Genomic DNA, 14,477 nt, shown 5'->3' with positions numbered 1-14,477 from the left:
TTTGCACTAGTGCAAAAGGCAAGACATGACAATACACAATGGGAGCCTCATGAACCTACATATTCAGACATGCAAAGACATACACAGAGCTGTTCTGCCTTGTCCGCTCTGATTCTTTTAGCTTGTCCCTGGTGCACCACTGTTACTATGTCAAATGGAAGATCAGTGGTTAGATTACTTGGTCTCACTGTTACAACTATGCCACATAAATACCTCTAAAGGGGAGATGTTAGAGAGAAAATGCAGCCAGTGTTGTGTTTATATACTTTTCATATTTGTATTCAACAGTCATGATTACATAAAGTCAGACTAATACATTTTTAAATTGTAACCTATTTTTGAAAATGTTAGACCCCATACATTACAACAAATAATGACAAATTTAACAGCTGTGATCATGTGGTGTGCAACAAGGTCACCAACATAGCACACTGCACACTAAAGCCTGGCTCACACTACTAGTTAATCTTGCCAGTTTTGATCTGATTCCTTCTTTCTGACCAAAGTCAGCAAAGACACGGTTATCAAACTGTTCTAACAGTTATCTTGATAGACTTTCCTGTGATGTGTGATGATCACTTCTTTTCTCATCTGCTGGGGAGACGATCTGAGCCACTCCAACTTGAGATCATCTGTTGATGTTCAGTATTTATGATCAGAAATCTTACTGTGTGGGGGGAACACCTAGGGCAGCTGAGCAGGTGTGAGCATATGGAAAATAACAGAAAAAAAAGAACAGTTAAGGGAAAACATAACAGTGATGTTATCATGTGTCACAATTTTTGTTTTCTGGAAACCTTAATGTATTTTAAAACTTAGTTCAGAATCATGATTACTTCAATTTTCATAGCTTCAACCTCACTATTTCAAAAAAGCACACTAGTCACAATGTGTTCCACATTTAAAGGACTATTTAAATGGACATTGTTGCAGCTTATCACCTTAATAGATGCAGTATTCACTTGAATGCATCTCTCTTGGATCTCAGCACAATCAAACTCTGTAGAGATATATGGATGGATATTTACAGCATGAACCACACAAATCAATGAATTTTGGGATAGAAAGACCATGGCAGTCATTTAGCCTTTTTTACATCCTTAATATGTATACATTTGCTGTTTTAAAAAGTTACAATGCTGCTGGTCCCCAACATTCCTAAAACTGTTTGTATTTCAATGTTATTTTAACAAATTGCACAAAAGGAAAAGAAAGTTTGACCACCTCTACCTAGAAAGACTGTGGCAAGTCATTTTGATGGCATGGTTTTAAGCTTCACTTAAACTGATACATTTTTCTGCAGTGGCAGCTGCATCTTGGTTGTTTAGCAGCACTCACTGTTTCTCACAAATTAAGGGGCATATTGATCCAATTTTGATGTTTGTAGCTTAATTAAACAGGATAAATGTGCTGCTCTGTGGTGCTGATCAGGGCTACTTTGAATGACTATTTCAGGGGGGACCATACTATAACATCAGTGTTAATTTCGTCGACTAAAATTATGACTAAAAATGTTTGTCGACAACCTTTTTTCCATGACAAAAACTTGACTAAAACTAACAAAAATAGATCTGTGATGACTAAAACTAACAAAAACTAAGTTTAGTTTTCGTCAAGATGACTATAACTAGACTAAAATGCTATGTAGTTTTCATCGGACATTTAAATCTGTGATATTTCTCCACAGTGGGCTTATCCATCAAAAAAACAATGCATCTATAGCTTTTCTGCCTCTCAGCTGTAGAAAGCAGAGACCCCAGGTTTAACAGGGTGCGTATAGCACACTACAATGACTTGGTACCAGATTAATGCAAGAAAATCAATGCTTGGACGAAAAGTAAAGACTAAAATGTGAGGACTTTATATGGACTAAAACTAGACTAAACTGTTTTGAGTTTTCGTCGACTAAAACTAGACTAAAACTAAAAAGGGCAGAAATGACTTAAATGTGACTAAAACTAAAATGCATTTCATTTAAAGACTGAAACTAAGACTGAAATTAAAAATAGCTGCCAAAATGAATGCTGTATGACATCACTTATGTTGCTGTTTTATAGATGTCAGAAAACACTGTTTTGGCTATCACCAGAACATTTCATTATGGGCTTTGTCAATCAGATTTACCTTAAAAATTAAAGCTTGTTATTTTAGTACAGAGAGGTCCAAGTATAAACGTGCAAAATAAGCATTGACAAAAAATGATTAATTGGTTTGATATAAAAGACTGGAAAAGCACTCAGAGAGTGCAAACCTCTGCCATCAGCCCTATCTCCCAATAGTAAAGAATCCTTTAAAAACATTCCTGGATTCAGACGGTGATCCGGATGACTCCCAAAATCTAATTCACCGATTACTCCTCCCCTGGTGGGATGGAGACACAGTGAGGAAAAACATTGGCTTTGCTACGTGTGGACTGTCATGGCAGAAGCACCCACGGTCTCACCGGACGACTGAAAGTCATGGCAGAGGGTGAATATTCTTCTATTCCTCCCAGCATTCTGAGTATTCTCGCTACAATTTGCTGTCTTTCTCTATGTTACACTCCAACTCGTCTCCTCGACCAGGCGTGTGTCTTTCAAACTCTATAAACTCCAAAACTTTGAATAAGTTACTCATGTACGCCATCTCCTGGTGTAAAGTGGTAACAGCACAGACCTCTGCCATTAGCCCTATCTCCCAATAGTACAGATACCTTTAAAAAAATTCCTGGATCCAGACGGTGATCAGGATCAGTCCCAAAAGCTAATCAGTTCTTTCTTATACCATTTCTGACTTTTCCTGAAAATTTCATGAAAATCCGTCCATGACTTTTTGAGTTATGTTGCTAACAAACAAACAACTTGTGGCAGCCTCATAGTGAGATTCATGCTACTATGGGTTAATGACATTTAAGCTAATTTTATGTATGCATTGTCATAAATGTATCTAACCCTATGGGGGTTTCTAGCTATGCGCTCCCTGGAAAGTCAAAGCATGCTGCTTGACTGACCTAGGGAGCATCTTTTGAGCAGAGCCATCTCTGTCAAGTAAAATGTATATCCATTTGGCAATAAAATGCTCGAATGTATGAGATTGTTCCTGACTGAAAGGTATTTCTGTTTTTATTTGTAACTATTAAAGAGTTCATAATCTAGTTGTCAAAATGACCTCCCACACTCTTTCATAGGTTTGGAATTGCCTTTCTAGTGTTAACATGGTAGCACTGGCAAATGGTACCAAATCTAGATCATGTTTTGAGCAACATCGGAAGTATTTAAGGAAACAAGTATTTCCCTGTCTACTTAGGATGTATGCAAAAGGGCCAGTTTCTTGTTACATGGTTTCCTTTGTGCCTCCAGGTGCAGGCAGACTTTGAATGTTTCCGTATGCATGCGGAGGAGAGGGAGCGTGAAACAGAGGCAGAACTGAGAAAGGAGTTTGAAGAGAGACTGCAAACCACAGAGGAAGAGCTCCAGGAGGTCAAGGCCCAAATGAGCGACGCCCAGGAGGAGAGCCTACACCTGAGCGAAGAGCTAGAGAAGGCCGAGAATCAGATCCAGGAGCTGAAGGCAAAATGTGAGGATCTCCAGAAAGCAGCTGAGGTGGAGAGACAGTGTAAGGATGAGGAGAAACAGAAAGAGGACAAGGAGAGGCAAACAGAGGAGCGGGAGGACTTGAGAAGAGTCAAAGCGCTCTTGGAGGAGGTGAGAGAACTGAAGGAGGAGAGGGATCGAGCTGAGGCGGAGAGGAGGCGAGCGGAGAAGGATGAACGAGAGCGATGGGAGCAGAAGATTAACGACCTGAACGAGGAGAATGAGGAGAAAAGGAGGAAGATGGAGGCAGAGTGGAGGGAGGAGCGGCAGAGGTGGGAGGACAGGGAGGAAGAGGAGAAGAAAGGGATGCACAGCGCTCTGAGGGAGAGAGTAAAAAGGGCGGAGGCGGAGGTGGAAAATCACCTGGAGAAGTTGGCTGAGAGCAAGAGAAACACGGTCAAACTACAAGAGCGAATACAGGTATACAAACACACACATTACCCATAATCCTTTTCCACCCACTATAATCCAAAGCTGTGAACAGGGAGCTGTAAGGAAACTGGAAAGTTGCTAATGATGGTGTTGATGGGAAAGGAGGGTGCAGAGAAAGAAAGAGAAAAGAGAGAGGTGGGATTGTGCTCGTCTAAACCACAGGCTGCCTCCCTGAGTGCTATTCCCTCTGCCAGCTATCTGCTAATGAGCAGTTTGAGCAGGATAGATTTGCTGCACCACCACCATTACCACCTCGTAGATGAGCATTAAGAAGCCCTACGAGAGTTGGCACAGAGCTGACATAAGCCCTGGCAGTAAACCATTAAAGGCTCACAGCTGGGCCAGATAGCTCCCTGACTCACCACATTTTATCCCATTTTTCCTTGTCTCCACATTCTTTCTCTCCCTCCTGTTCATCTGTGTCAAATTTGTGTCAGCCTCTCTCTCTTCTTCCTCACATTTTTTCTATTTTCTACACCCCCATGCGCCTTTTCAGCCCACAATATACTGCTGCATTGACCTATTCTATTCCCTTTGAAAAAAAAAAAACTCCAGGATCTAGAGGAAGAGCTGGAGCTGGATCGGAGGCGTGTTTCTGAGGCAGAGGGTGTGGCCAAGCGGGCAGAGGAGGAGCTAGCGGTGGCGAAGGAAAGGCTGCTGCTGCAGGAGGATGAGCTGCAGAGCAGAGCAGGTGATCAGTCAGTCGCCCGTCTCACCTGTCTGCTGGGGAAATCTCTGCTGAGCTCAGTGCATTTCCATTATTCATTGTGACTCAGCCAGCGCTAATGAAGTTATAGCCTCATGCCGTTTTAATATATACAGCAAATGCAACACGCTTACATTATTCATCCACCACAAAGGGGAACAGTTTCATCACAGTGTCATATTACCTAGTCAGCAAAAATGCCCCAAATTTTATTTATTGCATGAGAAAGTTTTTTTGTTTCAGGCACTTCCTCATTCAGTTTCGGTCCACTCTGCTTCTGTTATGCATAATCAGTCAATATGTGCTTGTGCATATTTTGGAGATGTGCTTGCATTTATTTGGGTGTCAAGTTGTTGTGTATCTTCTGTGTGTAAATGTATCAGAGGAGCTGCAGAACCGCGGGGGCTGCGAGGTATGTGTGTGTGCTGAAGTGGATGAGCTGAGGAGCCAGGTGAGCCGGTTGCAGAGCAAGAACAGAGAGCTGGAACTGCAGAGCAGCGGCAGGAACAGTGACCATGCCCGGCAGATCCGCCAGGTAAAACATGCACAGTCACAAGCACAGGGGATAGCTTTAGATGTATGACATATTTGTTAAAAGGAAAGGTTTTAATTTCAGTTGTCATGTTTTTTTATTGAGACCAATCTGCACCTGTTCTACAGAATAATATTATTCAGTGCATTTTCTTTTACATTTTTATTCTCATTCATCTACATTCATTCATGTTTCTTGAAAAAAACCAAATCAGACCTCCTTTACGTAAACCTTTGGTCATTGAGTGCATGTTTGTTGTGTTCCCAGCATGCTGAGGCTCTATCCAGTCTGCGCTCAGAGATGGTGAGAGCCCAAACAGAGGAGCTGCGTCGCATTCAAAAACATGCAGATGATGAGAGGGACAAGCTGCAGAAGGAGATAGATAAGGAGAGAGAGACCCTGCAGAGGGAGAGAGAACAGGAAAAGGAAGAGTATGAGAAGAACAGAAACAGACTGCAGAGGGAGAGAGAGGAGGAGAAGGAGGCGCTGTACAAGGAGGTGGAAGAGTCAAAAGAACGTCTGAGGAGAGAGAAGGAGGAAGAAGTGGACCGCCTGAGGAAGGAGCTGGAGGTGGAGAGGGTTCGCGGTCGCTCACAGTTGGACAAAAGCATTGAACAAGTGGAACAGGAGAGAGCAAACGTGCAGCTGAAGCTGGAGGAGGAGAAAAAAAGATTGGTGGAGAAGGCTGAGGAGGACAGGAAGCGGTTGAAGGAGCAAGTGCGGAAGGCAATAGAGGAGGTGATGAGGAGGCACGCAGCTGAACTTCAAAGTGTCCAGGAAGCTCTGAGCTCAGAGAAGAAGACCAACCAAGAGGTCAGAATTCATCTCACTGTTAACAACTAACAGATACTTTTAGATTCAGTTAAGAAACAGCCCACATAGGTATACTTGTTTATTAACCTACAAAAGCATATCATTTCATATCAAATCATATCGTATCGTTTCATATTGCATCACATCTTATTGCATCATATTATCAGTTACCCTGCAATTCCCTCCCCTATTGGACACAAAGATCCACATGGTTCAATAGTAGGACTGACTTGATTCAGCAATTATATGCTTGCTCTAATAAAACTACAATAAGGTACATTGTGATGCAGATGATATTCAACTCTACTTATTTGTAAAGTTAAAATGGAACCAATCAGTTAACTCACAGTTTGCCTTAAAGATACAAAGATTTATATAACAGAGGCAAAACTCAAATAATCATGATGGCTTATTTACCTTAGATGTATTATCTAGTGATAAAGTGGCCCTAAAGGCATCAGCCTGAAATCAATCACCACCTTCAGGAATCTGAGTGTTAAGTTTATAAGGATACATCATTTATCTCCCACTCAAAATACATTTCAAGGGCAAAAATGTTTTAAAATCTTTGTAAAAGCAAAAATCTGACATTTCATGGTCTTTTCCATATTTGTTGCTAATCAGCTGGGTTATTGCATTTCCCTGTTATCACGTGCTGTTCAAATATGATTTAATTGATTGATATGATTATTTGAACACCTCTCAGGCATTGAGATATTTGCCTGCACACTATAAATCAGGTGTCAGGGAGAATATATTTACATGCACACCTTATTATACATACAGTCAAATAGCCACATTTTGTTATAGTTTATTTTTATACCAAGGCTGTCATATTTCTTTCTTTGTCAGAGCATTCGAACTGACAGCCCCACTAAAGGACAGCCTCTGTTATGAAAGAGGACACATTTTTCCACAATGTGCATTTATCTGAATTTAAAAATAGCCTGCCATGCAGCTGTGGCAGCCAGCCCCCCATATACGCGTAATTATTTTAGTTTAGCTTCTCTCAGACTTTTGATTTTGCATACAAGGACAAACTGCTTTGAGAAATAATTTTGCCTTTCATCCTGTCACACAGCTGAGACAGTAATACTCCCCCCTGCTCCCTCTCTGTCTGTCTGATGCAAATGAGCGTTTTATAGAGACTTGCTTAAGAAAACACAGAAATCATGTTTCTCCAGCAGGGATACAGCAGGAGTATATTAAAACCCCTTTTCATAATAATGAACATTTTAAAGCTTTGCTTTATTTGTGTGACATTAAGGGGTTTACTGTAATCTACACTCACCAAGAACAGCTCCTCATACTCTAGCCTCCCTCTCTGATTTAAACATTTTTAAAAGTCTGAAGAGGTGAAATGACACATTTCTTAACAAATGCAAAGATAAGAAGAAAGTCTGAATTGTGAATACATTTTGTAAAACGGATAGTTTTTTTTTTAGTTTGATTTGCTATCAAGACCCTTCGAGAAGTCCCTCCCCATTTGATCTAAATGCTTACTGAACAAAATGTTTTTATGTGATTCTCTGCCAATTGAGTCTTTAAGTAATTTCACTGTAATTGATTAAGTTTACCAAGTAATAGTAAGAAGATTATAACAAGTTAAGTTTAAGTTACAAAAACAGGAGATAAGTACAGTGGTCTTGGGGTGCAATACAAAATTACAACATCTGAAACACTTTACAAAGTTTAAATTGAATTCACATTAACCAAAACTAATTTACATTTCAATAAACCCATTAACATTAGCAAAACATTTTTACAGATGACAAAATAAATGTACATTTTACCAAACAAATTTACAAGGTCTGATGCAAAAAAATGTCTGAAACTCTTTTACAAACTTGACACAAACTGACAAAGTCTTAAACACTTTTCCTAAACCTAACACAAACTGATAGAGTCTGAAACACTTTTACAAAACTTGACACAAATTTACATTAACCAAAACAAAGTTAAAGTTTTCAGACCCCCGTACAATAGCAAAACACTTTTACAAATTTTGGTACAAATTTACAAAGTCCGATACGAAATTGCAAAGTCTGAAACTCTTACAAAACTTCAAACAGATTTACAAAGTCTGATACAAAATTATAAAGTCAGAAACAATCTTTAACAAAATTTTAAAAAATGTATAAAGGTTAATACAAATCACATAGTCTGAAACACTTTTACAAAGCTTGAAACTTGAGTCACCTCTGCTATTCCTAACATTCCCTTTCCTTAATAAACCATTGTTTGTAAATTAGTTTCAGAAGTTGTAAAAGTGTTCTGTTCTACAACTTGTTTATTGTCTCAGCTCATGTGGAAGTATTTTGTGATTTGTGAATTTGTTTTGTAAAATGTAAACTTAACGTTTTCAATATAGTTTTTTTAGATTTTGAATTTGTTTCATGAAATGTAAAAATGTTTTAGTTTGGAGTGTTTCAAGACATAATTTGTGTTGGACTTTTTGTAAATTTGTTTTGCAAAATTTAAATTTGTTGTGTCATTTGCTACTGAAATTATTTTTATGAAATGTAAAAATGTTTTGGTTGATGTACATTTTTGAAAGGCTGTGTAAAAGTGTTTAGGACCTTGTAATTTTGTATTGGGCTTCCAGGCCACCATAGATAAGTCATTACCTTAATGACAGTTTTGATAAAGATTAATTTTCTTGGCAGGTGTGTGCACGATTAGAAATAGAAAGAAGGAGCAGCGAGGAGCACCGTGGCATTCTGGAGAAGGAAAGAGAGGAGCTGAGGACAAAACTGAGAGATGCCAATAATGAGGTTAGAGATCATATTTCACTTTTGCGTGTGCAACTTTATCCGATGTAATAGACCAGATAAATCTATTTATAAGATAAATGATAACCCCCATAATTAATCAGAGATTAATGTGAAGTGAAAGTGTCTGTTCTTTTAGATCTGCAGGATGGAATCAGTCATCCAAATGCAAGATAAGAAGGAGAAGATGGCCCCTGAAGCTGCCCCCTCCTGTGGTCTGCAGTGCTCCCGTCTGGAAGAGGAACTCCACCAGACTCGGACCCGACTGGCTCGGCTACAGGAGGAGGCAGAGAAGCAGCGGGACAGACAGCAGAGGGACATCGTGTCCCTTAGAGCCGACAAACACCGTCTGGAGGAGAAAATCCTGGAGCAGAGCCGATTGAACGCAGAGAGGAGTCTTCTAGAGCAGAGCCAGCGGCACATGGAGGATCGGATCAGGTAGCCGAATCAACGCCTACCTGCCAGAACTGCTTAGTCCAACATTAAAAAGTCTCAACCATGCTTGTTATCACCCTCTGCACCCTTCTGTTAGAGGATCCCAGGGGAGAGATCAAAGCTGAGGAGAAAATCTACTCAAAATGTAGCTCACGACTACCTACAGCATCTTTCCCCTCTCTGTTTCATTTGAATAAGCTTTATTGGCATGCAGAGTGTTTAAGTAGAACAAAACATGCCAAGACATGAGCTGGAGCAATTAATATGATACATGATGCTACAAGCGATGCATTAAGCAGCAGCAGTGCTTGAGTGAATATTAAATCAATATCACAATCCAAATAAACATTAGCTCCGTTTTTTAAAACCAATTAGCCTGTCACGTCTCATCTGCTGATCCTAAATCTAACAGCTTCATCTACATTAAACACTGATTATGATAACACACTATATATAGGGGATATTTGAATGGATTTTAGTTGCTCTAACTACATGTTTTAATCCAGTTTTTGGTGTAGAAAATGGGATTGTCAGGATGCCAGAATTTTCACATAAATAGGATCCTTGCAAAATTCAAACATTACCTTTAGCAATTTTTATACCACAATAAAATAGAAGTCCAGGCACCAAATACTCTGTTATTTTTTGGTTTTAATAACCAAAAATACAGGCAAACTTTTGCCCAGTGTCTTGCACAAGTAAGTTACCAGTGTTTAGACAGTGGACAGGAGATTTCTCCAAACATCTTTTTCACTTTACAATTCTTTGAATCCCCTAAACTGACAGTTCGCATCGTAGTGGAAACACGTATTGCAGAGAGAACTATTGTAGAGGAAAACAACACTAAGCTTTACTTAAATATTTATTTACTCTCCTGTTATGCAGGTGTCTGTGATTTAGAAAGCCCTTCAAAGTTTTTTGAAGAGAAAAGCTAAAATAATCTTGATGTCTTCTAAATCTAAATCTTGATATTAGTACTTTAAAATCAGGGAGAACAGGGTTTGGTAGCATTACTTTTGAAACAAACTCATATCGCTTTCTCAACAAGTTATAGCGACACGTGCGTACTGGCACAGAGTGTTTACCTTCCTCAGGAACACTGCAACACCATTGTGCCTACAGGAAAGAAAGAGGGACAATCAGTGCAGACCATTCATCGAGTTTCTTTTTTTCTTTCTCTCTTTTTTGAGGCCACAAAAGGGAAAGGAAATTGGGGATTTTTCTTTCAGTAATGGATTACTTTTATAAAAATGTAACTAATAACGGATCACTTGAATTGTAAAACTAACGTGTTATGTTGCTCATTACAACATTACCTCCAACACTGAGGGAGAAGTACACAAGCAAAAAAGACAATTACAGGAGTACATGGTGGGCTGTAGAAAAATGAAATGAATAGTCATTTTGCATGTCGATTACCTCTGCCTCACTTCCTGCTTTGCTTCATACCTGCAGGGCAGAGTGTGAGGATCGTCTCAGAGCCGAGTTCAGGATCGAGATGAACGCTGCGGTGGCTGAGAGCGAGCAGAGGTGGCAGAACAGAGAGCAGGAGATGCAGACACAGATTTCTGAGCTGCAAAAACAACTGAATGAGGCGCAGGTGAGTCTCCCTCCCAGGCTGCAAGGAGCCATCTGTGGTTCTGGCTCTCAGGGGCTTTGGTCATGAGGATTTTTACGAGAGGTATCTTATTACAGCTGAATGATCAAACTGCATTTATGTTCAGTTTTGGTTCATATTTGTGCTGTATTTCTGTAAAGATAGCTTTACCTTTGGGATCTGGAACTTTGTCAGACTTAGATTGAGTGTCCCTTATTTTCAAACCCATTGATAACAAGTTTGATGGAGAAAACGGCATCTTCCATTGATCTGCTTTTATCAATGAGGTGTATACCTACATTAATGGTAGTTTCAGCTATTTAAATACAATGCTGTAGAGGTGCCTGCAGAAGTTGGTATACTGTAATTTATTCCCAACATTTTCAAGCGGCACATTCTGCAAAAGATAACTGACGTGTTAGATGAATACGGGCTCTGCTTATTAAAAAACGAGACCAATGCTGTAATAAAATTTGAACATTTTTCAGTCCCTTCCTTCTTCAGTATACTCCCCTTCTACATCAACCCACCATGGCATTCAGGTCTTCCACTGGTCACAGCAGTGCAGTAGGTCTTCTTCAGACAGTTGTCTGAACCTCTGTCGTTCTTTTCTTAACTTCTGACACAGACTCAAGACTTGTTTCTTTGAGCACAGATTTGATCTTAGGAAACACAAGAAAAAGTCACAGTGCTAGATCAGGTGAATAGGATGATCAAGCGCTGTGATTTATTTTTGGGACAGAAAATGTTTTACTGAGAGTGCGGTATGAGTTGTCTTGATGAAGAATGAAAACATTTTTCCACAATTGAGATCTCTTTCTTTGAACTTTTTCTTGCGATTTATCTAGAAGCTGTTTGTAACAGTGTTGATTCACCATTGACCCTTCTGGAACCCACTCCTCCAACATGATACTCTTAATGTCAAAGAAAACCATTAATATGGCCTTAAATTTTGACTTCCCCACCAAGCTTTCTCCATCCTTGGTGATGATGGCATTTTCCAATGCACTGACTGCCATTTTGTCTCAGGGTCATGTTGGAAGATCCAAGTTTCATCACATGTAATCACTCCTGAATCGAGTGACTTAATGGAGACTGAAAAATAAGTGGTTATACTGCGTACCCGCTAGTTAGATGTCATCACATCCTCAGATAATGACCTTACCTTTAAAAACAAATCCCAAATCTAAAGATCACTTTACCCCGTCATATGATGATAAAGCAGCCAATTCCCAACTTCATCAGTCTATTTTAATAATTATAAATTATGATTAATTACCTTCTTAATTAACATTTTTGAATAAGAATTACAGTTCCTATAGAAAGTATACAACCCCTTGGATTTTGTACCCTTTTATTGAGTTTAGAAATCAAATTTGTTCTAAATAATTCGGCTTTTTTGACAAAAAGAAAGTACAAAAAAACTATTTTATGTCAAAGTGAACAGATTTCTACAAAGTAATGTCAATTAAACCTAAAGGTAATATTATAGACTGAATACATATTCATCCCCTTTAAGCCAGTATTTAGAAGCTGGCTTTAATCACAGCAGTGAGTCTATGTGGATAGGTCTCACTCAGCCTTCACATCTTGACACTGTTTCGCATCTTTACTTCGTTCTTCTCCGGTTGCACAGGAATCAGTAGTGAACAGCCTTTTTCAAGTTCAGCCACAAATTCTCTATTGGATTGAGGTCTGGGCTTTGACTCGGCCACTCCAAAACATTCACCTTGTTGTCTTTAAACCAATTATCTGTAGCTTTTGCTGTGTGCTTATGCTATATTTCAGCATTTATTTTATCATGTACTTTTACAAGCCTTCCAGGGCTGGCTGCTGAGAAGCACCCCCACAGCATGATGCTGCCACCACCCTGCTTCACAGTGGGCATGATGTGTTTGTAGTAATGTGCAGTGTTTGGTGTCCGCCAAACATAACGTCTTGTCTGATGGCTAAAAAAGCACCATTCTGGTCTCATCAGACCAAAGAACGTTCTTCCACTTGACCTCATGCGTTTTGGCAAACTGTGGTCAAGGTTTAACTGAGTTTTTCTTCTTTCTCTTTGCCACTCTCCCACAAAGCTTTGACTGGTGAAGAACTAGGGCAACAGATGTATGCAGAATTGCTCCCATCTCAGCTGAAGCTTGTAACTCCTTCAAAGTAGTCATAGGTGTCTTGGTGGCCTCTCTCACTAGTTTCCTTCTTGCTCATTCACTCGGTTTGTAAGGATGGCCTGATCTAGGCAGATTAACACATGTTCCATATTCCTTCCATTTCTTGACGATGGATTTAACTGAAATATGGGGGATGTTCAGTGCCTTGGATATTTTTTGGTTTCCATCCCCTGACTTAACTTTTCCATAACCTTTTCTCTGAGTTTCTTGGAGTGTTCTTTTGCCTTCATGGAGTAATTCCTCTTGCTTATTGTGAGACTTCAAGCACCAATTGGCCGGACCTCTGTTAAATTAGGGCATCACTCTAGAGGGGGTAAAGCTTTATGCATGTATTTAACAGTACATATTTTTGTTTAATTGATATTACTTTGTAGAAATCTGTTTTACAAATTGACATTAAATAAGTTTTGGCTTTTGGCTTTTGTTAAAAAAGCTAAATTATCCTGACCATGGGTGATTTATAAAACCAATGAAAGGGTGAAACATTACAGGGGTGAATATTTCATAGGCACTGTACTGACCTCTGTGACTGAAGGGAGCTTTGACAGGTTTGACTTTAATGCAAACTTTATGTCTTAGCTTTGACTAAGAGACTATTCAATAAAATAAGTTTGCAGGGTTGGAAAGACGTGGGTGTTAACCAGGCAGCAATGATGAGAAAAATACTCAGTTGAGCTGCATTATGTAGGATCCATCTGGATTTTTTGTCCTCGGTTGCACTGATTTCCCCATTCCCCATCTTTATGGCATTGCAGCACTGAATCGCTGGAGTACATTTTTAATTAGTTCCATAAGCCTGTTTTTGCACAATAAGGTCTGTTTTTCTTAATTATTTATTTTAAGAAAGCTGCAAAACTCCTCAACAAGAGCAACATCTCCACTTAATTAAATACTTGCTGCTAATTCATCATCTCAGGATTACTTTGACGGACCCACAGAGCTTTTAAAATCCTTCTGCTCATAATTTCTGGAAAATGCAGGCGGAGAAAAAGAAGGCGGGCTCGGGAGACGATTGCCATGGCAACCCCGAAATTGACAGGCTGAGGAAAGAGGTCCAAGACACCAAGGAGATAAACAAGAAGCTAAGGGAGCTGCTGCAGGTGCACAGACATGCCCGCACACAAAAACCCTATGTACTCTCTTTCATAGGTTTGTGATGAATAATTAAGCAGCTTTGATGATAGTGCTGCAGTGATGAGAGTGTCCTTTTATGCACACGCATGAAAGTCGAGTCTGTCTGAAGTGTAAAGACGGGCTTTTAAAGAGACGACGTGTGTGTTAATGTGTTAAAGGAGCCACAGAGTCAGTCGTCAGCGGAGGAGAGGCTCAGTCATGCCATGGCTCTGCAGGCGATGGAAAAGCAGGCCAAAGAAGACGTGCTGTCTGAGAGAAACCGGCTACAGACGTTGCACCACCTGGAGCTGGGTAACTCACAGCACATGTGCCTG

At 39.8% G+C, this 14,477-nt stretch overlaps 1 protein-coding gene across 4 annotated transcripts in view; it reads left to right on the top strand.

Moving 5' to 3' along the window:
• fam184b (family with sequence similarity 184 member B) overlaps positions 1-14,477 on the top strand; it is a 37,812-nt gene that overhangs the window by 8,793 nt on the left and 14,542 nt on the right. For 3 of the 4 annotated variants that reach the window (XM_041784890.1, XM_041784888.1, XM_041784887.1), the window contains exons 3-11: positions 3,339-3,992; positions 4,560-4,695; positions 5,094-5,245; positions 5,510-6,055; positions 8,722-8,829; positions 8,966-9,264; positions 10,717-10,861; positions 14,010-14,129; positions 14,322-14,454. In XM_041784890.1, coding sequence (XP_041640824.1) covers positions 3,339-3,992; positions 4,560-4,695; positions 5,094-5,245; positions 5,510-6,055; positions 8,722-8,829; positions 8,966-9,264; positions 10,717-10,861; positions 14,010-14,129; positions 14,322-14,454 — 2,293 coding nt within the window. The remainder of the gene's footprint in view (positions 1-3,338; positions 3,993-4,559; positions 4,696-5,093; positions 5,246-5,509; positions 6,056-8,721; positions 8,830-8,965; positions 9,265-10,716; positions 10,862-14,009; positions 14,130-14,321; positions 14,455-14,477) is intronic. The other variant, XM_041784891.1, reaches the window with a different exon arrangement.

Source organism: Cheilinus undulatus, linkage group 4, assembly GCF_018320785.1.
Source record: "Cheilinus undulatus linkage group 4, ASM1832078v1, whole genome shotgun sequence".
Lineage (NCBI taxonomy): Eukaryota > Metazoa > Chordata > Actinopteri > Labriformes > Labridae > Cheilinus > Cheilinus undulatus.
Note: the sequence above shows the minus strand (reverse complement) of the source record. Positions and strands in the feature narration are given on the sequence as shown.